The sequence below is a fragment of the Tursiops truncatus genome, chromosome X (assembly GCF_011762595.2).
Source record: "Tursiops truncatus isolate mTurTru1 chromosome X, mTurTru1.mat.Y, whole genome shotgun sequence".
In the NCBI taxonomy this organism is placed as follows: Eukaryota; Metazoa; Chordata; class Mammalia; order Artiodactyla; family Delphinidae; genus Tursiops; species Tursiops truncatus.
The window spans coordinates 36,549,567-36,575,536 of NC_047055.1; the positions used below are offsets into that span (position 1 = coordinate 36,549,567).

Genomic DNA, 25,970 nt, shown 5'->3' on the forward strand with positions numbered 1-25,970 from the left:
CAGCCCAGAAGCCGTACTGAAACCAGCCCACCTAAAATGAACTCCGTGGGGTGTCATCACACTGTGGAACCTCTTGCAAGAGAAAAAGGCATTCGTCTTGGGGAAGAAGCATGGAATTGGCTATCTGAAGGCCTTTGGTGTTGGAGCATCCCCAGCACATCCTCCAAGAGCACAAGGATAGGTTTTTGCGCTCTTTATCTGATGAACCTCTGTTCCAGACCATCCACAATCCGATCTAACTGACCTTTCAAAGATGGAGTTGAGCCACTAGGCACTTGCAGGACAATGGCATTGAGACCATTAGAAGATGGAATAGATGTATCCTGGACTAGATGGGAATCCTCGTAGAGCCCCCTTTGCTTTGGAAATTCCAGAGAACTCTGATGAGTATCCCATTTAAGTGAAGCCAGATTGCTTTTGGAGGGTCAGGGAAAATATGGGGTGTTTGAAACAGTGTTCCAGATGGAAGGAAGTGCAAATGTGGAGTACAAGAGCAGGGGATTCCTCAGGTTTCTGGGGAATGACTTGAGGCAATGGAGTGCACGAAAAGTGATAAGCTCTCTCCTTAAGATACTGAGTTTCTAAAGAGGTTGACGCTTTCCCTAGAGTTGGGGATTAAAAGGGGGAAATGGGGAGCAGACAGAGAGAGCCCTGCTAAGGGAGCCCTGCTAGGGTGTGGTTCCTCTGTTGGAGCATGCTGTTGAGGGATTTGTTCAAGCTACAGGATACCGAAGCTGAGGGTGCTCTCTGGGAGTGCTGTGTCAGCTCTGGCGGAGAGGCTTTGGAGCCTGGCTAGGGTACAGCACCGAGATGCTTTGTGAGTGGCAGGTATCTGAGGCGGAAAAAAGAAAGACTTGGATTGAAAGCCTGAGGGGCCCTGAATATGAAGTCATCCGTGTCCCCAGGTAACAATGCCTCCATTAGCCCGGCTGAGTTTTTTGAGGACACTCAAACAGGTATGCAATAGTATGGAAAAGGCAAAGGACCATGAAGGTCAAATTTCTGAAAACTTACCATGAGGCAGGAGAAAAAGCATTTGCCCTGGTGTTGATGCTAGAGATGTTATTTCAGAAGGCAGCAGAGAAGCCGGTGATAGATAGAAGGAGTGCACATCATACGACCTTCAAACAAGATTGCTTGGAGCTGCCCTCACTGAAATGCTTCAGTGGAAGTTTGGACTGTCTGAAAGACAAGGGTAGCCTCCCAACTCCCCGCAGCTAATAAAACTGAAATGGGAAGAGGAAGAGAGGGAGGCTCCCTGGGTTAGGCAATAGGGGGCGCCCAAAGCATCTGAGCTGGCTACTGTAGGACCTTGGTGGACACGTAGATCTGGACCAGGCGAAGAAGGAAGCTCCTAGTGTTAGCCTGGGGACATTGAGTGCTATATAGAGCACGTGTGGCTCAGCTGTATAAAAGGGTTCATTGGGACAGATTCCTAGGCATGTGCTAAGCAAAATTACCACCAGTCTTCCCTTGTTGTCAGCCCAGCATTTTGCATGCTGAATACAGCAGTAAGGAGGGGTTACCCCTCGTGATTCCAATGCTATGCCAAGCTCCTTGTCTCTGTAAATGAACAGGGTCCCGGGAGGGCTTATTAAAAATCTGTGGCATGCAGCCACCTCTAAAGGACCAGGGGCAAGACCAGTTGAATTTCTACATGACCCTGACTGACATGAAGGCCAGGAGACACCATTATTCTTGGACCCCATGGTAAGAAATAGGGGTAGATCTTACCACGTCGAGCTTGGGTCGTATTTAAGAGGTCAAAGAACCTCCCACTGTCCGAGAACTGGCAACATGGTAGCATTAGAAGATAAGGATGATTTTGTAGGTTGATGATCTAGAAGAGTAAAAGAACACTCCCTGGGCCTCCCTGGTGGCGCAGTGGTTGAGAGTCCGCCTGCCGATGCAGGGGACACGGGTTCGTGCCCCGGTCCGGGAGGATCCTGCGTGCCGCGGAGCGGCTGGGCCCGTGAGCCATGGCTGCTGAGCCTGCGCGTCCGGAGCCTGTGCTCCGCAATGGGAGAGGCCACGGCAGTGAGAGGCCTGCGTACCGCAAAAAACAAAAACAAACAAAAAAAAAACCACTCCCTGCCCTCTTCCCCTGACCCCACTCACAACTGGCCTGAGCTCAAGACCAAATCCTGGTGCCTTTGAAGTGGCTAACTATTCAGGTGCTAGCATCTCAGAACCGAAGGATCCTGCCTGGAGAGCACCTTTGCTTAGACTTGAAAGAACCAGAAGGGTAGGGGAAGAACTACTCACGGAAGAAGAGCCCTGTGAGTGGGCCAGGGTGACAATAAGGGTGGGTAGTGACTTTTCCTCTTTATACCTGGGGTCACCTCTCCTGCCTTTTCATCTTAGAGGAAGGGGTTTATGATAAGGGGGTCCTGTTCCATCATCTCTAAGTTTAAGAAGTAAGAATTCCCTGGCTCCTCTTTCTGTTTACTTCCAGTTTAAAACTTTCAATAAAGGGAAGAAGACTAATATTATTGACTCTATGCTTCGGATGCTGGAGCAATATTCTAACAACCTGGAAGATTTGATCCGGGAGCGGACTGAAGAGCTGGAAATTGAAAAACAGAAGACGGAAAAGCTTCTAACACAGATGCTACCACCGTATGTGTGAACACCTGAGGAGTGTGAATGCTTGTAACAATGTGTTCTATTAAAAATAGAAAAAAATTTCCCATCAACTAACTGCTCCCTCCCCCTGTCCTGTACACTCTCTACTCCCGGTAGGTTTGAGTCACACCTTCAAATCAAAGAAGAATTGGAAGGCCAAGGGGGCAGAGCGCACTTCCTAATTTTCCACTGCTTGTGGATAATGCTAGTCATTTAAGTTTTTGATGCCTCGGTTTTTCTATGTGTCACTTCATGACTTTGCCTGGAAGTTGACCAATTAAAAGGAGGCAGATTTTTTAGCTCCTAGAGGAAAGTAGCAGGGTTGTTTTTCTATGTTTTTCCTTCCTTAGGTGAAAGCCTTATGTGTTGCTACAATTTCCAAAATTTCCAAGGCACCTTATCATGTTGTAACATGATCTTCGAGGAGATAATTGGGGAAGCTAGTCTCATGCAAAGGCAGCTGCCTGGGAACATTTCCCCCTCAGGTGGGGTGGAGTTGTTGGGGGGAACTGAGGAAGGATAGAGAGTTGAAAAAAACTCCACAAAGGTACAGATCAGGGCTCTCTGCTCAATGCTGCATCCCAGCACCTGTCACAGTGCCTGGCACATTGTAAGCACTCAATATCTATTTGTAAAAGAGATGAAAGAATGAGTGTTTGCATCCAGGTGACATTTTCTTCCTTATCACTTACTTGGTAGTGATTTTTGGAGAAGTTGTGTTCTAGCAGATGTTTTGTGTGGCCTGGAGGGAGACCTGTGTCCTCTGAGGAATAGCTGTGTCTGTTTTCAGATCAGTTGCTGAATCCCTCAAAAAGGGCTGCACGGTTGAACCTGAGGGCTTTGACTTGGTCACCTTGTACTTCAGTGACATTGTGGGCTTCACTACCATCTCAGCCATGAGTGAGCCCATCGAGGTGGTGGATCTTCTCAATGACCTGTACACGCTCTTTGATGCCATCATTGGCAGTCATGATGTATACAAGGTACGTTACTTAGCAGAGCAGTATATTCCAGAGAGAAATTTTGATATGAGGCTCACCTATGTGTACTCCAAAATGGAAGGAAGGATGCAATTGTATTGAATGCTGTTATTTAGGAATTAAAATGTAAATAGTACACTACTTCCATTGGTCTCCCATTGGAAATGAAGGCCAAATAGAATGCATAGAATTTCACACTTTCCAAAACAACAATCTCAACCCGGCAAGAGATTGCCAGTCAGATTTCTTTTGAGCTATTTTCTAGAACTGGGACTAAGGAGAGGTTGGGGCCAAAAAGCATTATTGCACTTCAGTTTCTAAGTACCCACAGTGCAGACACGGAAGGGGCTACAGAAAGTACTGGTGTCTGGCCCATAGTTGATGACTATGACAGAGTTCATCCTGGTAAAGTTTGTGTACATCTAATACGTGCTGTTAAAACTTGGTTTCCTCCTTTAGGTACCGTTTTTATACAGGAGGGAACTCTGGCATTATACATGTCAAAGAGCTATTGGACCTGAGGCTCTCTGGGATTGCTGTAGGGTAACCTAAAGCCCACCTAGTGGTCTGAGGTCTTGGGAAGTGATTAATTGTGAGGTTGCAACCTACTGCTTCCACTTCCCCCCACCCCTCCAGCCTGTCAATTTCCACTCTTCCTTTCAAAGGTTGCAGAAGATGAGTACAGAACAGATGACTGCATTCACTCATTGCGGTGCCATGCTTCTTTACCCTTGATTGTATGTGCTGTCCTGTCTCTAGGCAGAAAATGACTAAAAATCTCATAGCTACATAGGAACATTTCCACGTCTGCAACATGGTTACTTGTTTTATTGATGGAGAAAGATGCCCCAGGCATCCCACACTTTAGACAGCTCCTCTGTCCCAGGAACCCAGGTAGAGCTGGAGAATGAGTAGCTCCATTCATTGGATCCTTCACAGTAGTCTGAAATGTTCCAACTCTCAAATCACACACAGGGCAGTGTGTTTATCTCAGATTAGACAGGGCCCTTTCAGGTCAAGTAGAGAGCCTCGGGGCTAGGCCAAGCTGCCTAAATAGGGCTCAGAAATAGACATCATACCTGTCAATCAGCAGGAGCTGCAAACTAATCAAGAAGCACACATGGAAACCACGGTGGAGGAAAAATCCATGGAATCAGACTACCTGTCTTAACTTGTTGAACTCAAGCAGCCTGAAGAGAAAAACAAATCACTGGAAGCTAATTCAGTTGAAACTAAAATCAAAGATGACTCAGTGTGGGCAGTAACACAGCCACTGGTTTAATCAATCCAGCTGATACTGTTCAGACAATTGTCGGGGGTCTTGGGAATGAGATTGTTAGGTATTTTGATACTTCACGGCTGCAGTAAGAAGCTAGTGGGCTGTTTTCAGGACAGAGTCGGGCTATATAAATCCAAAAATGGAATCTAAGTTTTCAGTCATTTTTAATCAAAACAACACAGTGCAAAGGAAATAAACATTGAACCAGCAGCGAGTTACCAAAACCGTTTGTGTTTTCATTTTCCTTACCTGTAAAATTGGAGTCACCTCCCCTGGCACTTGATAATCTGAAATGGAAGGAAGAAGGCTGCTGCAGAATTATGAAGTTAGTGATTTGTTTTCAGTTTCAGTTCTCCTACTACCACTCCGTCTCAACCAGACCCCTTTCTATACCTCCTCTTCCCTTTCTGTGTCCTTATGGTGGTTTATACAACCCACAGTTCACCACAGCAGTCTCACACCAAGGCCAAACAGTGCCCGTGCTCCCTGCCTTTCTAACTGTCTCATCCATATTCCTGGGGGCTCCTGGATGACTGACTCATTAAAGCTGAAGTGTCAACCACCAGTCAGTGATAATGGCCAGCCAGTGAGTTTCTCCCTCCCATATAGTATTTGCATTGTACTGTTGCCTTCCTCCGTGCAGGCAGGCACGCTTATCTGAGAGCAGGGATCCTTTTCTCAAATTGCACCAGGTATAGGAGGCCCTGAATGGAAGCATCCTGAGGTACAAAGTACCATAGGTGCAAAGGATCGCTGTTATTGGCTACATGGGAAGTCATGATGAGGGGCCTATTGCCAATTACAAAATTTTCTCTGGAGCTGAGTCATAGGCACAATCCTATGACTTGTTTCAAGACACGTCAGTTTGACGATGATGATGTGGTGATAATGATGGCGGTGGTGCTAATGGCTTGCGCTTATTATCCACCAGACAGGTTTTAAGTGCTTTGATATCATTTAGTACTTAGAAAATTCTAGGAGGTAGGTGCTGTCATTTTCCCTGTTTTACAGGTAAGGATACTGAAGCACAGAGAGGTTAAATTACGTGACTAAAGCCACACAGTTTGTAAATGGTGCATCTGGAATTCTGAACGAGGCTGTATAACTTCAGAATTTCATGCTCTTAACTATGGCAATCTGTGAGTTCAGTTCTTTAGGAGAACATAGATTTTAACTGGATCCAAACTTGTACTAGCAGAGTCTGACAGGCACATTTCATAGAAGTCCCTTCAGCTTACTTATCTTTCGGATTTACCTGAAAAGTTTCACCTTACAATCACCTAAAAGAGTGAGTACACTTCTGTGGGGAAGATGAGCACAGATTCATTTGCCTTTATTTACAGGTGTCCAGCTCTAATTGCCCCTGCAAAGCAACTGAGGGCTACTATTGCTGCTCCTTTGAGAGGTGGCAGTAGGACAGGAGGAGGGAGCTGGTGGGAAAAGACTGAGTTCTCATACCCAAGGAGACTGCAAAACTAACTCCATCATATTAGCGAGGCAAAGCAGAAGGAACAGAATCGTTCACCTCCTTCCTTTCCTTTTCCCTATACTTTCCTTAAGGCTGTTCTAGCTTACTGACCCGAAATCATCTAGAGAAATGCTTGCTGGGAAAGCACCTTCTCCTAGGATGATGAATTTGGAGTCTGATAATTCTCTAGGGTCAGACAGGAACCTGAGAAGTAACTGCAGAATCTATAGGTATGGGACCTAGACATCAGTATTTTTTTAAGTGAAGCTCCTTAAGTGATTCTAATGTACAGGCAGGACTGTGAAGCAGTGACAGCCTCTCTCTGGCTTCCTCACTTTACAAGAAGAACACTTGGCCTCCATCATACCCTTTAAGCTCTGTGAAAACACACACACACACACACACACACACACACACACACACACACGTTATTTACTTGCTAATTCTATCTCCCCTGATCTCCAGGTAGAGACCATTGGAGATGCTTACATGGTGGCCTCAGGCCTCCCAAAGAGGAATGGCATGAGGCATGCAGCCGAGATTGCAAACATGTCCCTAGATATCCTCAGCTCCGTGGGTACCTTCAAGATGCGGCACATGCCAGAGGTGCCAGTCCGGATTCGAATAGGCCTGCACTCAGGTAACAACCAGCAGCTAAAGCAAGAGAAGACATTCCCATGTACCTCAAGGGAAGGCTAGAAACGGGAGGAAGAGGGTAGCTCTCCCCTGATTATTGGCAGCTGGATTATCCAGGTGTCTAGTGCTACATCATTCCTTTATGTCTCCCCAAGTTTACTCTCTTCCCAGCACCTGCCCTACCCCAGTGGGCAGCAACCCTTGTTCTAGGTACCATACCCTTCCAGTCTACCTTTCCTGTTAGAGCCAACAGTTCCATGTTTGACTATGATACAAGACCAACCTGCACATGTGATATTTAGGATAATTGCTTTAATTCGTTAAAATCTCAACTCCTGGAGTATTTTTCTCCCACACGCCTCTTCACTTGCTTGAACATCTTCAGGACTCCCCTTCATCGTACCCTTTCCACCTATCTTCACATTCATAGGTATCTTCACAGGTCTCTCACCTACTAGCCTCTTGCTCCCCTCCTCTTTATCTTCGCTTTGTTCTTCTAGGTTCCTTTTCTTCTCCCATCATTTTCATCCCTTTCCTACCAAATTTTGTAGAAGAATGATTGACATTTATCCTGCCATTTCTTCACTATCCGTTGCCTCTTTAACCCCTTTGCAATCTGGCTTTAGCCCTACCACTTTTCCCGGTCCTAGTCTGCCCTTATCTCTGCAGCATTTGATATTCTTGACGATTCTCCCTCAATTGGCTTTTATGACCTCCTCCTCAGTCTCTGAATTCTTCTTCTCCATTTCATTTACTGGCTCTCTTAGCAATCCCTGCTCTCTAACTGCTCCCACATTTTCTGCAAAGCTCTGAGCTGTGATCTCCTTGCTCTCTGTATGTCCTGACCTCGAATTCATTTCTCAACCCACTCCAATCTGGCTTTCATTTCTACCATTGTCTGATAATCTCTTCTGTCTTTTTCTGTCCCATCAATATTGATATGCCTCAGGGTTCTGTCTTTCATCCACTGTTTCTCTCCCCTTATACGCTCTTCTGGGTCATCTCATCCATGTCTATAATTTAACTACCACTCGTGTGCTGATGACTTCCAACTCTACAACTTCAGCACCCGTCTTCTCCCTTAAGCGTCAGCCCTATATAGCAGACTTACTACTGACATTTCCACTTGAATGTTCCACACAGACTTCAGACTCAACAGATCCAAAACAGAATGATTTTCTTCCCACATAAACAGCCTCCTCTTCCTGTACTTATTTTCTGTTTCAGTTGTTGTCACCACCATTCACCTAGTTATTCCAGTTAGTCTTGAGAGTCATCCTCCTCGACTCCTCCCTCACCCTGACCTTCACCATTCAACCAATTACTAAGTCTTAAACGTTTTACCTTTTCAGTATGTCTTGATTCTGTCTTTCTCTTCTTGACTCTCACTGCTTAAGTCTAGGCCACCAGCATCTCTTGCCTGGATCACTGCAATAGCATCTTCTTGCTTCCACTCTTGCTTCTTTCTATCCATCCTTCTCATGGTCATCACCACATCTGTGTTTGCTTGCCTGTCCTTCCATTAGACTGTAAGCTCCTTGATGGCAGGAACCAGATCTTACTCATTTTTGTATCCTGAATGCTTAGCACACAGCAGGTGTTCAGTATTTTTCTTTTAAAGAAAAGGCTTCATCTCCCATTTGTGCTTCAGTTTCACATCAGCAACCCCCCTCAGCACATCTCTTCTTGGACGATTCACCATTACTTCAAATTCTGCATATCTAAAGCTTCAAGTCATCTTTTCCCACAAACCAGTGTAAGCTCATAAGCCCATGCCAGTTTCCTCACGGTTGTCAATCAGACAGTCAACACTTCTCCTTTGATAATGTCTCTCTTTTATCACTCCTTTTTGCCCTCCGTCCATCGTCACCTCCTTTCCAGTACTTACAACCTTGTGCTTGAATTACTGCTATTACACTTAACGGTTTTCCCTGGTTTTACTTTCTCCCCTTTCGATGCATTCTATACACTGACCTGAGAAAGAAAAAGAAAAAGGATTTTCATCATGTAATTCCCTGCTCAAACTTCTCTAACGATTCAAGGTCTGCCATCTTGTACAACCCAATAGCCAACCTTGTCTCTAGTTTCTCCTTAGGCACATGAACTAAGCAGACTGCTTTCTCTAAGAGCTTCCCAAAATTCCATGCTCAGTCCCAACCACAAACCTTACCTTACCTTACCTTCTTCACTGGGCCATTTTTGACTGAACCAGGTCTTAATAAGCAACCCCTCCCCCATTTTCTAAACTATTAGAGCACTTCTGCCTGTGCCATTTATCTTGCCTCAGCCATACATTGTCTTGGGTTGTTGCTTAATTGCTTCCAGTTTGGTAGTCTCTTTTCTTCAATTAGATTATAAACGCCTGGAGAACTGAGACCACGTGCTACATTTTTTATTCCCCTTGGTGCCTAGCTCAGGGCTTAATGAATGCTTCTTAATGGGTGAGAAATGAATTAAAATGAGAAACATAACTTTTATTCTTCAAAATTAATGTTCAGAAAGAACTTTTTGAAGCAAAAACACTTAATTATTTTCTCTAATTCAGGAAACAGCAAAAAGATAATCCTGAACACTTTTCACATAGAAACAGAACAGAGACCAGAAAGGGGAAGGTGGAGAAATTTCTAGATCATCTTGAACTAGGTTTTCAGTAGGGTTGCTGAGATTTTTTCAAGTAATGTTCACCCTCTGGACACTTAACATGATCGTACTAAAATGCAAGAACAAAACCCATTCTAAGGGCAAATAGAAAATATTCTCAGATTATCTTTATATACCACTCTTCCATGCCTCTAACACAAACGATTGAATGTCAACTCTACTTCTTTTCAGATTTTCCAACTGTCTTAGCAATAATTCTCTTTATAGACACAATTTGTGAGACAGCCCTATGAGATCCCTCCTTCCAACCCTAAGGCACGAGAAAGAGTCACATTTTTTCCCTCGCAACAAACATGTTTGGATCCTGAATCCCTGCCCAGGCTTTTCTGATTGGGTTTAATGCTTATTTGTCCCTGTTGACAGATATAAGCATCTTGGGTGTAACTGTTACTTGGAACAAAGGTATAAATCAGAAGGGTAATCATTTCTTCATCATTATAAATTTGCTTTCTGGTAGGGCAAAGAGTTCATTACTCACTGTAAGACTTCCTTCAGATGCCCAGAGCTATTTAGTGGCAACTTTATTCTTTTATGCAGCTGCATTCCTTCCCTTGGCAGTGTTCCTCTATTAGCATTGGATGCATACCTGTTGACTATACTCCCAATTGCCTGCTACTCTATAGGGCCGGTTGCTGCTGGAGTGGTGGGCCTCACCATGCCCAGATACTGCTTATTTGGAGACACTGTGAACACAGCTTCTCGGATGGAATCGACAGGGTTACGTGAGTACTTCTAGAGGGATGGATGGGATGGTAACCTCCTGCTACTGACAAAGTGATTCTTCGCCAAGAGAGGAGAAAGAGGGACTTCCCTGGTGGTCCAGTGATTAAGACTCCGCGCTCCCAATGCAGGGGGCCCGGGTTCGATCCCTGGTCAGGGAACTAGATCCCACGTGCCGCAACTAAAGATCCCACGTGCCGCAACTGAAGATCCCACGTGCCGCCACTAAAAACTGCCCAAGCCACAACTAAGACCCGGCACAGCCAAGTTAAAAAAAAAAAGAAAAAATATTTTCTTAAAAAAGAGAGGGGAAAGAGAGCAGAGAGATGTTTTACTGTTTCAAAGAAAAATCAAAGATAACTTGAGAAGTTGAAGATTTAACACACATTATTTTGGTCTCTAATGACAAACCAGCAGGGGGTGATGTTGGATTGAACATGATGTTGTTCTAGACGTGAAGCTGTAGCTAGGTGACGCTGAAACAGCCAGACAATTTGATCAAAACAACTCAAAAAAAATCCTTTGGGTAAAGGAACAAATTGGCCAACCCGGTAGGTTTGGGAGCGTCATATTGAAAAAGGAAATAGGTAAGGGACTGACATTTTTCAGTTTTTCAGCTAGTTTGTGGAGACACACCCAGAGCCAGCTGTCTCTCAGCCAGCTTCTGTTTGCTGCTCTAGTCCTCTTTTTGAACTCGTTACGATCCCAGGAGTTCTGGCTTCATCCAATAGTGCCCTCAAATTTAGCTAGCAATAATCCCTCAATCTAAGGAGCTTGGAATTCTGAAATAATTAATTTCAACTTGCTTGTATATAAAACTCTTAGCTTCTTTCTATCAAAACAGGCATGGTATCAAAGATACCATTTCTCCCTACTTCTCTGAGAAGAAAACTGTACAAACCATTAAGTCACTTGTGCGCCGCTGGCAACTCTTCCTTGGTTATTTCCTGCTACTATTAAGGCAATGTCAGAATCAAAATGTGCTTTACCTATGTTATGGTTGAGCAAAGCGATTTGTTCAAGCTAGTATAAAAAAAGCATCAAGAACCACAATAGATTCTATATATAGTTTTCATGGATTTTACATTAAAAAAAAACCACTTAAGCCCTTAGCAGCCCTGGCTGTGGCAGCTACTAAGCAAGACAAGCTCTTCTCAAACTTCAGCAATATACGTAAACAAGTCCCTGATGATGGTGGCCTATATCACAGTGGGTGGTGCCCTGTGTGACCCCCCCCCTCCTCATCACTCATGTGTGGAAACAGCCTTGCACAACAGGTCCAGTCTTAGTCAATCTAGCCTGTGCAGCCATGATTAAGGAGGCAGCATGGAACTTAGAAGCTGTTGTCAGAATACATTTTCTGACATCTGGGAAAGTCTTCGAACTCCACAGATATGGCAGAGGCCATGGAAGGAGTCATCCAGGAACTGCCGCACGCATATAACTTTGCTCTGGAAGTGCAACCCGAGATGAAGTGAAATTGATCATGGAAACGCAATGCAGATTTGGCACAGTACTCTGGACTGATGTAAGCTTGGAGAACGCTGAAGTCATGTTCTGGTCTGCACCAGGGAAACTCACTCCACACATTTCACGTTGGAAATAGAGTTGAGAGCAGAAAGTGAATTTTCAGATTCCGGCAGCACCTCGTCCAGGGATCAGCTAGCAAGGAGCAAATGGAGTGAACCATGCACAGCAGTGTGTATTAAGCACTGACTATGCAAGGAAGGCATTGTGAGGGATACAAAGAAGCATACGTGTGTGGTCTCTGCACTACAGGAACTGGTTAGAGTGCTTTTCTGGATGCTAATGACTGACTGAAATAGGACATTAAGCGCCACTCCTGAGTGAAGATCTGTAAAGAGGTAGACTAACTTCATGTTGGATATGAGACTAGGACGTGTCATAGGTCTATTTTTTTAAAAAATCAATCTCATCAATACCTCCTTTATGCTCAGTTGAATCTACTGATTCTGGAGTGGAAGCGACTAGTAACCCAGCCCTGGAGTGACCTTCCTTGCCACACAACTGGATGGTGGTTGGCATGAGCCATCTCTCTGTATTGAGCTGTGTGTTCCCCATCAGTAGGATTATTCTACTGAAATGTTCCCTCACAACAAGATGCTAGTGGAATGTCACACATAGGGCTGGCTCGGGACACACTAGCTGAATTTTAAGGATGGGACAACCTTTTCGGAGCAGAGGTTTTGGGTGACCATGAGGTAGTGCGGAAGATACAAACGATACTGAGCTGTCAAGAGAAGGAAAGTCATTGTAGAACACAGCATAAATTTCTTGCAGTTCTTTTCAGCTACTCAGATTGTACTCAGATTCTAAAAGAATTACTTTCTCAAATGTGTGTGAGACTGCCTTGGACTTTTATTGAACAAAACTTGAACAAGGTCTTACTTCATAGGATGACAGTTTTCAGGACAGTTAAGGATCCTACCTCAGTTAAAAGATTGTTCTTCACCAAAGAATTACACTTAATTTCTAAAAAGAAGTTTTAGTCATAGTTCCTCATATAAAGCTCTCATCCTAAGTTGGGATTATTAGTTGGAAAATAATCCATTCATGTGTGTACACGGCTAGAGCCACCCACCCAAAGGACAGCTATAGATGTAGTCACCACAGAATGTTGGCAGAGGTCTTGGTACATTTCTCACTGATGTTTTAAGTTCAGCAATACTGAAAGACAGTTGGATGGATGTATATGGAAGAGACACCCTTTTGCCTCTTAAGTAGGATGGGCAGACCTTGGGGGTTCAGATCCAGCAGCAGCCTGTGAGAGTAGCTGCTGAAGCTTAACCTCCCTCAGAGGAGGTCACGCTTCAGCTAAGAGCAAAGTAGTGGTTGCTTTTTTCTTCATCTCAAACCTCAAGTTGAATGAACACCTTTCTATTGCATGGTCTTTCATCTGAGATAGAGTCTAGGAGGCTGATAGGTGCTACAGCTAACGTTTTATTTGGTGTTTTGCCTGGTGAGAAAGGCCATCCATCTCCGTCCCCTCCTCCTGTGAAACTCTAACTAAAGCTCGCTCTCTCTCTCTCTCAGGGACTTTGCTTAGGGTCTAGTTCATTTAGAAGTGGGGGCATTTATTACATTAATATTTTTCTCACTGATTTTACCTGAAAAGATCCAAAGTCATGCCTCTCTTGCTTTTACAGCTTATCGCATTCACGTCAGTCACAGCACGGTGACAATTCTTCGAACCCTGAGTGAAGGCTATGAAGTGGAGCTTCGAGGAAGGACAGAGCTCAAGGTATAATGTCCTTTTGTTTTTTGAGTCAAACCACTTGGACACACCTGCTCCTGGAGAGGTCATGGTCTGCTGAAAGAGTTTACCTGGGTGTCTGACTATAATTTGGGCAGAATTTCCAGCTCCATTTCTGGTTCCCAAAAGATTGTTCCTTTTTGCCTCACCTTTCATTCCTTTAAAATATGGCTACAGTGAGAAGGATCGTTAAAATCTCTCTGCATTTTTCTGACTAGGAGTTGCATTTTTCTCTCTTAAAAAATTGCCCAGAATTTGGCATTTCAGTGAGCGGCACTATTATTTACATTTTCTAACTTCCATTTCATTTAGTATGTGGCAGTGCTACAGTATTGGGGAGTTTGGGTTTTCTGTCCATCTGCTTGGTGGCTCTCCTTTCTGATTTTTCATCCACAACATTGACCCTCTGTTTACAGAGAGGCTTTATGTCTTTCCCCAAGGACCAGTCAGTTCTGATGAAAGACAAACATTTTATAGTGCCTTTTCTCTGTTAGGACTATCACTTGATCTGGGATTCAGGATTATAGTAATATTCCTTTTTCTTGTTTCACCATTTCCACTGGATTCTTCTCATCTTCCTCTGGGTACCCCAGGGCCCCTGGTCGTCCCGACTGGAACAGACTCTAGAGATTTGATAATTTAACTCCATTTTCAGATGAAGAGCCAAGGCCCAAAAAGGTGAAGTAATTTGATCAGGGTCATATAGTCAGTTGATAGCAGAGTCGAGCCATAACCCAGGAAGCCTGACTTCCCATTCAGTAGTCTTTCTATGATACCACTGTCCATGAAAATTATTTCCTCAGTGATTATTCTTAGGCAAAGCAAAATCCGGGCACTGAGTGATGCACAATTTGTTTCTGTCATTTGCATGCCTACCCCAAATAGTGGCAATTTACATATAAAAGGATTTCAGAAGTCAAAGATTGGAAGGCCTGGTTCTAGTTGATCAATTAATTCCCTTAATGGCTAGTCCTAGATTGTCCCTTCCAATAGATCCTTAATATCTTCTAGCAGGGGGGATGGGTCACTTATCAGGGGACAGAGGTTTCTTTCCCACCTCTGCAGAGAATGCAAAGATAGGATGTGGGGGACGATATTACTTAGGCAATGAATCAAATCACCCAAGGCGTTTGTGATCCCTCTGTATATTTGGACATTTCTCAGCAGAAGAGGACGAAGGTGGCTTGGCTTCCTGAAGCACTTGCCTGCCTGTGTTACTAGACACAGATTCCCTCATTTAAGAGAGAATTTAAGAGCTGAGGAGGTGCCACTTTTGAAACTGAAAAGGAAAAATAGACCCCCATCCCCATGGTTTTTATTGCCCCCCAAATACCAGTCAGGAGCAATCACATCTTTGGGTGGTTCACATACAAAAGCAGGACTGCTTCAGAAGGGCCCTTTGCAACTTCACAGTTTCCCCTGCCCCGGGGAATTTGGGGGAAGAGGCTGGGAGAGGCTTCCCCTAAGGCCATGTCAGGCCTTGGTTATTGGGGTGGCAGGGACCTCCTGAGGAAGAGAGATCGAGAGGGAGATACTGAGAGAGAAGAAGAGAGGGTGCCCAGGGGAAAGGAAGGGCCAATGAAAAGAAGGATAAGGACAGGAAGTAAGACCCACAGAAAGGAAGGGAGAGGAGGGGAGATCTTTTCTGTCTCTGTACCTCTGCCTCCCCACCAGAGGCAGGTATTGGCTATTACCTAGTAGGGACTTGGGGACAGAAGATTCCTTGTCCCTTGAGGGCATGCAATATATCCCCAATAAGACGACATCACCAGCACACTTTAGAAATTCTGATTTAACATTTCCACCACCACCCGCCCCCCCTCCCCCATCCACACCGTGTTGCTGGAAAGCAAGAATCGCTCTAGTGCCTGGGTCAGAAGGACTACATTTGATGGCCAGCCAGGTGTGATTTCAAAGCTGATGGCCAAAAACATCCTCTCCTTCCAGCTGGCTGATGCTTAAAATTCCTCCATCAGAGCCTCTTCTCTTCAGCTCAAGGCTTGGATCCAGTAACAACACCACTCTTCCCCCCTCTACCCCCCATCCCATTTCCTTCACTGGAGTGATGACGCTTTAAGTTGTTTCTTTTAGTGGGATCAAAGATGTGGATTGGATTGGCTGAGAGAGGAGAACACAGAGAAGTTGAGTCATTGGGTGGGAGCGGGGTACAAAGAAAGAGACCAAAATGAGGAAGCTTAGAGGAGGACACATTTAGAGACAAGAAGCTCATACTCTCTGGGAATCTGTTCCCCTGCCCACTCCGACCTCCCCTTGTACTGTACTGGCACAGAATCATCAGTGCTTAACGGGCCATTTCTGCTTTTTTCAATATTTTTCTCCTAATGGCCTGGCGGTAAGTCATCTTATTACCTCTTCTCTTACACGAATGAGTCCTGTTTCAGTTACTGTTTTCCTAACAAGTTTGAAGCTCCTTGCTGAGACTTTGTATATATCTAGGCTTATCACATATATTTGCCAGGGCCTCTTAGGTAGCTTTACATTCTGAAAAGATTTCCCCAAATGGTTGTTCTTAGCTGGTTTCTGTTGTCCTTGCCAGAGGTGGGCATTTACACACCAGCAACTGAGCTAAGAAGTAATGAGGTTGTATTGACAGAGTCATGAAGGTCAGAAGGTCTGGTCCATAATTCTTGTCCCATCAGTGACTCAATATGTGACATTGGACAAGTAACTTCATCTTCTCTGTGCTTCCATTTCTCAACATGGAGGCCTCTTCTGACCTGTGATTATCAGGCAGATCATTAATCACAAGCTTTAAAATTCCCTGCAGTTGCTTTTTGGCCTCTAGACCTGCCCCTTGACTCCAGTGTGTTGGAAAAGCTATATGGTGTAGAGGGAAGAACACTTAAAATTTGGAGTCTAAGATGTTAACTAGACTTCTTGTTGTGATCATTTCACAATATATACAAATATCGAATCATTATGTTGTACACATGAAACTAATATAATGTTGTATGTCAATTATACCTCAATAAAATATAGCAAAGTCATAGTAAAAAATAAATAAAGAAAATTTGTAGTCTAGTAGGGTTAGGTTCAAGTCCCAGCTATGCCTGCTTATTGACAAGTCATTTTATCACCATAAACCTCAGGGACCCCATTTGCAGAATGAGGTTAATAATAAACCTAGTTTCCACAGTTTTTGTGAGGATTAAATAAGACAGGAGTGCCAAAGTATCTTAAAAGTGTCAGGCCAAAGTAAGGTGCTATTATTTGGGAGGTCTCTGGGACTGCCTAGGGATGGATACTGAGTCAGAGAGTTCGCCTTAGGCTTCGGTTGTTACATACTTGTTCCCCCCCGCCACCTCCCTTCAGCAGATTTTTGAAAGTAGGGTGGGTAAACAGAGAGCTGGGATTCTAAGAATTCTCCTGGATGGGCTCCAAAACCTCAGAGAGCCCCTGGAGCTCCCCAGCATACTCTTTGATTTGGAAGCTTGCCTGAGTCCATAACACTTCCATCCTATTTTGCAACCATTGGTTTTGGCATGCCAGTATGTCCCAGGACTCACCCAAATATCTAGACAATCCTGGCATCTGCAAATCTCCCTTGGGGATTGGCATACTGTCCTGGTAGCCCCTAGAGCTCAAGAAAAACAGTCAACTATGGTTGGGGGTTGGGGTCAAGTTTTGAGAGTATGTTTTACCAAAATGAGGTCCAACGACACCTTGAGTATTCCAGGCACTCAAGGAATGAGAGTGCCAGTTAATGGAACAGTCTATTTACTGAGCACCTGTTCTGTACGAGACACTGTACTAGGTTCTGTGAGGAAAATAAAGAGCTGAGGAAGCAGAAGAGTTGTGCTTCTGTTTAGGGCCCAAGACATGGCCTGATAATTGGGGGGGTTTTTTTTTTTTTGTTTGTTTTTTGTGGTACGCGGGCCTCTCACTGTTGTGGCCTCTCCCGTTGCGGAGCACAGGCTCCGGACGCGCAGGCTCAGCAGCCATGGCTCACGGGCCCAGCCGCTCCGCGGCATGTGGGATCCTCCCAGACCGGGGCACGAACCCGCGTCCCCTGCATCAGCAGGCGGACTCTCAACCACTGCGCCACCAGGGAAGCCCGTGATAATTGTTTTTATTTAATTACACTGTGAGCTCCTTAAGGACAGAGCCATCTCTGTATTCCCAGCCCTGACACAACGAGGGTGGAATAAATGTAAGAATGAGTGATGGGAGCATATTTTCAAGTTGCTCACTTCTTCTGAAAACAGAGTGGCCCCAAACAGTCCAATTATTTGAGGTTTAGGTTTAGGGTGGGTTGGCTGCCTGTTCATGGAGGTTGGGCTGTTGTGGTATTCTCTTCCTACTTGCCTCATGGAGGGCTCGTTCAGAGCCTTGAACCAAATATTTGCGAACGCTTTGAGATTCTCCAGTTAAATGTGCTGATTTTTATTATGGTTGTTGTCGTGATTGTTAAGGGATGGATATATGTGATGTAACATAGAGAATAATGGATTTGATATTTAAAGGGGGGCAAACCTAATTGGAATTTCTAAGTTAAACTATTTAGAACTGTTCCAAATGAGATCTGCCGAGAGTGAGACCATATTTCAGATTGAGTTGGAAACACATCCCATTACTTTTCTCAGTCTTAGTAAACACATTTTTTCCTTACGGATTGGGGGAAATGACAGGACAGAGAAAAGAGAATTGAAAGGAGGAGAGAGAACCATGTTGTTGAGGAGGGTTGATTGGAAAGAGGGGAGGACAGCGCAGAGGCAGAAAATTTGGCTCTTCTGAGGTCATCACTCAGGCTCTGGGGCAATGAACTTGAGTTTACATTCCCTTCCTCTTCTCAGACCTGTGGTTCTTGACAGTCAACTAATGGGACTGTACGTGGAGGCCTCCCTGGGGTCTCTCTCTGTAAGACTCCCTTGGCAAGAAGAAAAGAACATTGCAGAAATGCAGACTTCTCAAAGCAGCCAGGAGGCCCTGGGCTTAAGATCAAAGTTGCATGGCGTGCTTTCCATTTCTGTTCCCTTTTTGGGTTTTGTGAGAGCCATTGGATGGTGGAGTGTTGGGGATGGAGGTGGACTCCGAATGTATGTACTCTAGATACAAAAGACAATGGGTTGCCTAATTCCAAAAGACCGTGGCAAAAATGACAAACGGAATCTTTGATTGAATGTACAGATGTTTGGTTGCTATGAAGCGGAACGTCCACGTATTCCCAAAGATGGAGCTGTGTGTCAGCGGGTAGACAAAACATCTGGATGACAGCTTGAAATGCTGTTCGCTTTTCATCTGGCCCCTGTGGCAGCTTATGGAGCTTGTCTGAGCCTTAGGTATATATGGCAAAGAAGCCGTGTAGGAAGGAAGACTCCAGCGAGTGGTGATAAGGGGAAAGCAGAGGCAGTTTCTGAGCCAAACAGAATGTTTGCACCCTATTGAACAGAAGGACTTCTTAGGAAAATTGGTTATAGCACGTTTAAGAGTTTCCGTATTTTCTATAATAAGGGCAAAGGCACAGAAGAGACCTTCTGGCTGGTTGGAAAAAAAGGCTTCACGAAGCCCCTTCCCGTGCCTCCACCAGTGGGCAAAGATGGGTAAGTGGAGATCACAGTTAGCGTCGTCCCATGCCCCTCTCTGCCACACTCTCTTCGTTAACTATTTTTGTGTCTCTCCTGCCCCGCAGGCAAGTGGGCCATGGCCTGCAACCAGTGGAGATCGCAGCCTTCCAAAGAAGAAAAGCAGAAAAGCAGCTGGTGAGAAACAAGCCGTAAGGTAATGGCCAGCAGGAGAACAGAGCCCAGGAACTGGCCAGATATTCAAAGCTGGGGCTCCCTTTGGCATGGATGCCAGTCTCAGCCTACATTCTGTTGGCAGAGTGTGATGGAGTTGGTGAATTTCCAAGCTCCACTGAGTTGTGCAAAACCCTTGTGGGGAGGCCTGTTGCAGAGCAAGCTGCATCTGAGGGAGGTCAGCTGCCCCGGCCTTAGAGAGATCTTCACCTCCTCACTGATAACGTATTTGAATGTTAATGAGGCTGGCCTTGTTATCCAGTTATCAGGCAGGTGCGCCCATCTGTCTCATTGTGAGCACTTGGGCCTCACGGTGGGCCACCTCTGGTCTTCAGAGACTCACCTCTATTTAAGCCACACAGCAATACTGCCACGACCCCCTTTTCCCAGGATTTATTGGCAAGATCATCTTCGAGGGGATGCTTATGTCATTTCCTCTGCAGGCCCTGCCCCATTGCTTCTGCCTGGCAACTCCCTGACTGCCTGGCTTGAATTCAGGACAATTTCCCTCATCCCTCCTCCCCTACTAGAAGCAGCAACAACAGCCTAATTATCAAGAATTCTCCCCATGTATTTATTTCTGAGGAATCCATTGCTTTATTGGGCTCCTGTCAGTATCTTTTCTCTTCTTTATCTTGCTTTCTTATTCTCTCTTTCATGGAGACACTGACCCTCAGACCCATTGCTCTCTCCACATATCCGTGGAAATCACACGATTCTAAAGTAAACGTTAGGGCATCTCCACACACTCCTGCTCCCTTGTCTTTTTAACATGTTCCAGAATAATCACAATTCCAACAGCAGCTACCAAAGGCATCCACATTCTTCCTATATTTCCACTAGCCTTTGTTGACTTTGTCAGCTCTCGATGACTGCTTTTCTCCTAAGAAAACCCAATGCATCCTCATTTCTGTGACGATCACAGGTACCCTCTATGTGTTGTAACATTTATGCTTCAGAAAGCTTCTGTACTGAACATGTGGCTGCCCTGCGGCCCCCTGCCACCTGGGACCCGGCTCTGTTCTTTCCTTCTAACCAATACAAGCAGATGATCAACTGGGACACACATTCATCCAATCTCCAAGACATTCTTTCCTGTGGGGAAGGAAACACCCAAGACACACAGCACACAGTCAGTCTCGGTCTCTGCCTCTGTCTCTGTCTCTCTCTCACAGCAGAAAAGGGTTTGGAAGCTCTTGAAGGGTTTTCCCTCTGGCAGGGTGGCACAGGCATTGGAGGTACCACACAAGAACCTATCCATTCCTAAGAATGTGTTGGAGTTTGCAGCAGAAAACACTGCGGCTGACTCGCCGTCATTGGTTGTGTGCTTGGTAGCGCTTTCCCAGCACTGGAGATGGATGTAGCTGAGGCCATTTACACTCACTCATCTGGATCCCCTTGATAGAGGGCAAGATTCCGTGGGCTGTGCATCTGTGGAACGGATTGAAGCCAATTGGCCCCAAAGTGGATTTGACCTCTGATCCTGGCCTCATCAGCACTTGTGCTCTAACCAGCGTGTTAATTGACCACAATGGCGTTGGCAGGCTGTACAAATCACAAAAGTCCTCAAAAAAGAGCCCCCTTAACAAATTTCAGAAGGCTTGACCTAAATCCAAGAGCTCCCAGACATCTCACTTACCTTTCATTAAATGTCCTATGTTGATGCCACCGACTAACACCACCTATTCCAGAATGTTTCCAACTTTCTATGAAGTTTCAGGCTGACTCTTAGTGAGATAGACTCAACTTATAAAATACCCACAAGATCTAGGAATGCTCACACGCACTGCCACTACCATGGAAGCCATTGAGGAGACACTTGAAACCTTGAGAGAGCATTGTGGTGTCAGACAGGGAGGAAGGAAAGATACTGTGAAAGGGGGTATAGCTTTGGCGAAGTGACTGCAGGGCTTGCCTTTCAGGCTGCACCCTGCTGCCTACCTAGTAGCTTCTTCCTCCTGTCCTCCAATATCTACCACTTCCTAAAACTTCCTAGAGGTTGTTACTTTCCCTTAAATTTCACCAACTGGGGTTCATAAGCCTCCTCTTCCAACCATAGATATACATTTTGGAGGGTAAGGGGCGATTCATCACTAATATCATAATGAAGGTGAACTGAGCTAGATGCTCAGGAGGACTGGGAAGTTTCATTTTCATCAGGACTAGGAGAAATGAAGAAGTTGGCAGGTTTGTTTGTTGTTTGTTTTTTTTTTTTGCGGTATGCAGGCCTCTCCCTGCCGTGGCCTCTCCCGCTGCGGAGCACAGGCTCCGGACACACAGGTTCAGTGGCCATGGCTCACGGGCGCAGCCGCTCCGCGGCATGCGGGATCTTCCCGGACCGGGGCACGAACCCGTGTCCCCTGCATCGGCAGGCGGACTCTCAACCACTGCGCCACCAGGGAAGCCCGAAGTTGGCAGTTTTGAAGAATGAAGGATTATAGTGGAAGGCTTGGGACAAGACATGAGCAATGGATCCCTAGGAGATGTGGGAAGGGTGAAACAAGTATGAGGGTGGAAAAGTCAGTTTAGATTCCTCTACTTTAAAACTTTTGCTTTGGGTTTTCCTTGGACCCAAAGAATGGGAAGAAAGAATGCTTTTCCTTCTGCTCTCAGGACCTAGGACCTCAGCCAGAGGGCTAATATAACTCTGCTTCATGTGGGTTAAATCAGCCTTTGTGTACTGGCCTAGAAACCTGACCACCACATATGTAACGCAGTTTCTATGCAGCAAGGCATTCCAAACTCCAAGTCACTGACTTATAAATGTTTAGGACACATCTCATTAGGAAGTTGAGAATCACCTATGTATTAATGTGCCTCCTCTTTTTTTGTTGTTGTTACATCTGTAAAAACCTTGTAAATAGCAACATTATGCAATTGTAATTATGGAATCCTGACAAATGTAATAATGTTTATTTGTTCGACAACCCAGGAAAGTTTAGCAATTTGCAAACTGCTGGTGGAGTAGCATGATGTTGCAGAGCTTGGAATCATTCATATTGAAATCCTGTGAAAGGCCTAGGATGGAGAAGGTATACTTACTGTTTTCTCTTTCTCCCACCCAGGAGCAAATGGCTCCAAGATTGGCATCTTCTCTTGGTGAGGCAATGGAAAAGTTCACTCCAGTTCAACAAATTGTTCTGCCTGGGCAAGAAATTAGTGAATGACTGTACCTCTGAGGATGATGACCAATGTCTAGGGTTATTCAAGCCTAATTCCACTGTAAGGGCCCCTGGGAAGTAACTTTAATAAGCTTCGCTCACGACACAGCTATCACCCAAAGGCCATTTGAATGTATACTACAATGGATGTGAACCCTAAGGAAGGGCAGAGAACCACCTCCAAGTTTAGTCATTCTAAAAGAGCAGACCCTACTTGGACTAAGATAAGAAGCTCTCTGTTTTCACAGAAAAAAAGTAGGAGGCACTTTGTTTTCTTTTTCATTTCGTTTGAATCTCTAGAAAGTATTTAATGAGCACAATTTACAACTCAGATACTGTGAGATTAGTGCCAGGAAAAAACATCTTCTAGCAAACATACATCTGAATCCCAGTGCACTGTGACCTCAGTTGGCTGGAATGCATAGGGAAGAGGAGGAGGGAGAAGAGTCTGGTTAACTGTGTTGTTTGGATAACTGAGGGCTAAGAAGAAGTTCCTTTGTTTTCTGATTGCTTATTACTCAAAATCTTTCCCAAACTGTCATGATCCCTTTTCTTGTCTAAGTAAGGAGAATCTAGGCAACACAATTGAATTGTCCTTGCTAGGTGAGTATCTCACTGGGCCTCAGGGTCACATTCTGAACATGACGGAAGAGATGTAAGAGATATTGTTAGGGTAAAAGATATAGCGGTCGTAGATTGACTTGAGCAATTCCCTTAGAGTTTGGTACTTTCCCTCCCTTCCCCTGTCCACCCTGCCTTTCAAGCCCCTACCCCTGCTCTTAAACTAAATCCCTTTGAACATTTGCTTTTACTTTATTCTTTTAGTTTTCCTACTTTCAAGGGGTTATTGGCAGTGGATTGCCACAGTCACATGGACCGAAGCAATAAGGCTTAAGTCACAGGCATGTTTAAAATAGTTAAGCAAGCTTTTCCTCTCTTTTATTATAAAAAATAATCTCTTTATTAAAACAGCTGAACCCAAACATATCAGCCAGTAAAGCAGTTAATTCTTTTAGAACAAGCCTTTTTAAAGAAAGAAATGCCTAAGGTATAATTTGATACCTTTCTCACTAATATTTAATTTTTCCATTATCAGCTCACCCCGAATCTGAGTCACAAGCTCTTCCCAGCATTTTCCCCTCAATCTTCAGTCAGAGCGCCCTTAGACTACTACTCTCTTCACAGAAGCTCACTTCTCTCAGCCTCAGGGTGGTCTATTTACTATACTAACGCTGTTCAAGAGGATGCAGAAAAGGCTCAAGTTGCCTTTCAGTCTCCTCGAACTGAGTTTCTAATCCCTTTTTCTAGACGTGGCAGTGGAGGAGGAGACATGAAATATCATCTTCTACTGGTGGCAAGGTTCAGTCAAAAGCTGAACTTTTAAGACTTCTAGAAAGAGGCAAAGCCTGAGGGAAGTTTCAAAGAAAGGTACCAACTTAAAACATGACTTTACTTCTCCCAGAGGAGGTGGTACTGCCCTCTTATATGAATATGGAAGGATTTTGGGGGGCAAGGTAGGGGGAATGAGGCTGCAGCTGTAGGTGCCATGGATCAGGAATCTCCCGGACATCGTGTAGTGCTTTAGCCCCGGGGACTGTCTAGCCCCTGGGCTGGCCCTGTAAAGTGAGCACTGACTAGCCAAAGTCTTTTAGTGGCCATAAGATCCATTGAGTGTGATCGCTAGCTCTGTATCGAATCCTACCCTCTAGTTCCCCCTTTGGTATTTCTCTAGTCCAGCATGCCAACCAAGCCTACCTTGTCCAGCCTGCTAGTTCTGTCTTGGTCATGATCACATCTGCCTTTGCTTGATTCTATCATGAACCTCTATCTAAAACCATCCATCCTTTCTTGGATTCTTTTCCATTAAGGCCTTCTGCCTTGACCAAAACTAAGCTTTCTTCAATTTGCCTTAGTGTTTTAATTATTTATGGAGAAGAAAAACACTCTCTACTTTCATGTACCATTTGATTTATTTAGTGGAGTACAGCCTGATTCTTATATTTCTCTATTCATCTGTCACTAATAACACAGGAGCTTGAGTTGGTGGTTAAGAGGGACCAAAATGATTTTTTCAAAATGATGTTTTCCTAAGTAAACTATATTCTTTGCGCAAAACAAAATATTTAGGAAACAACTTAAACAAGGTTTTCAAATAGCTATTTAAATCAGTTTCACCACATCCCTCATATCTGCTTGTTTTCTTGTGATTCGCCTCTACTCAAAGTGGATTATTGGAAAAAGAAAGCCAAATGCTGATGAACTTCAAGTTGGGTTCTGCTTACTTGAGGTTGGACTGTACTCTACAAACGTAACGTAACAGAATGGTCATCCCATGGGGGATTATTTAAATCTCTTTAGATTTTTTTTCTTACTGATCTCAACAGCAATACATGTTCATTGTAGAAAATTTAGAAAACACAGAAAGGCACAAAGGAAATTAAAATTGCTCGAAATCCCTTTAGATCATTTATTCTATTTTATCCTTCCTGTTTGGGCTCACTTCATAGATTATTGCATGTTATTATAACATCCAGCCAGCCAAAGAATACCTGAAGTCAGCCTGATTCTCAAATTAGTCCACTTGACTTTTATTTTATTTTATTGCTGGCAGTGTTACTCATGTGTCTGGTGGCGGAGGCTGAATCTGTTTAGATTGTGGGCAGCTTTCAGTGATCCACTTATTCCTTATTTCACTCCATGTAGCTAAGCAGGAGGAGATAGCAGATGGCTATCTACCTCGTCTGTAACTTGGTTTACTACACAAAACTACTCTACCAAAAAGTGTTGTTCCAAGGACTCCCATTCTGCCTACCTCGTCTTAGACTTAGTATAAACAACTTTATTACCAAGCTACTCATCTCATCACATTCTTGTCCTTAAGCCAGGTGGAATCAACTTGCAAGGAGTGGGAGGTGGCAAACAGCCAAATGGTAATACTTCGTACACTGGGTGGTCACATCTATGTGACATCAGACAATTGGATGTAACTTGAAAACTCAGTTGAATCAAGTAAGCATTAATTAGACAAAAGGCCACAATGGATTGGCCCTTTTATTTTAGCCTCCTCTTCAGCCAAAGCTAGTCGACTTAATCAAGCGCATTTCCCACCTGGCTGGTTACTCCTAGCCCATTAAAATAATGGAATCTGTGCAATACGATTCTCTCTTACCCCTTCTCTGGTCCATGCCGTCTTCTCAGCTCAAGAGGACTGATAGGTAGACCACAGACATAGCCACAAGGTACCTTTTAAAAACCTACAATACATCTGTTATTTGTATGTTGTTTGGGTTTCTCTGGAGTGGTTTGTAAAAACTGTGCTATCTTACCTCCTTTCCAGTTTGGATTTGCTGCAGGACAAGCAATAGTGGATCTCTTTCAAAGAGGCACTGAGAGCAGAGGTGACTATTAAT

General features: G+C 44.5%; 1 protein-coding gene across 1 annotated transcript in view; it reads left to right on the forward strand.

The window, feature by feature from the left end:
- Positions 1-19,381, forward strand: part of GUCY2F (guanylate cyclase 2F, retinal) — an 81,564-nt gene extending 62,183 nt beyond the window's left edge. Inside the window, exons 13-19 of the mRNA XM_073798878.1 lie at positions 2,456-2,619; positions 3,416-3,608; positions 6,818-6,992; positions 10,273-10,371; positions 13,537-13,631; positions 19,116-19,204; positions 19,294-19,381. Coding sequence (XP_073654979.1) covers positions 2,456-2,619; positions 3,416-3,608; positions 6,818-6,992; positions 10,273-10,371; positions 13,537-13,631; positions 19,116-19,204; positions 19,294-19,381 — 903 coding nt within the window. The remainder of the gene's footprint in view (positions 1-2,455; positions 2,620-3,415; positions 3,609-6,817; positions 6,993-10,272; positions 10,372-13,536; positions 13,632-19,115; positions 19,205-19,293) is intronic.
- Positions 19,382-25,970: the final 6,589 nt, after the last annotated feature.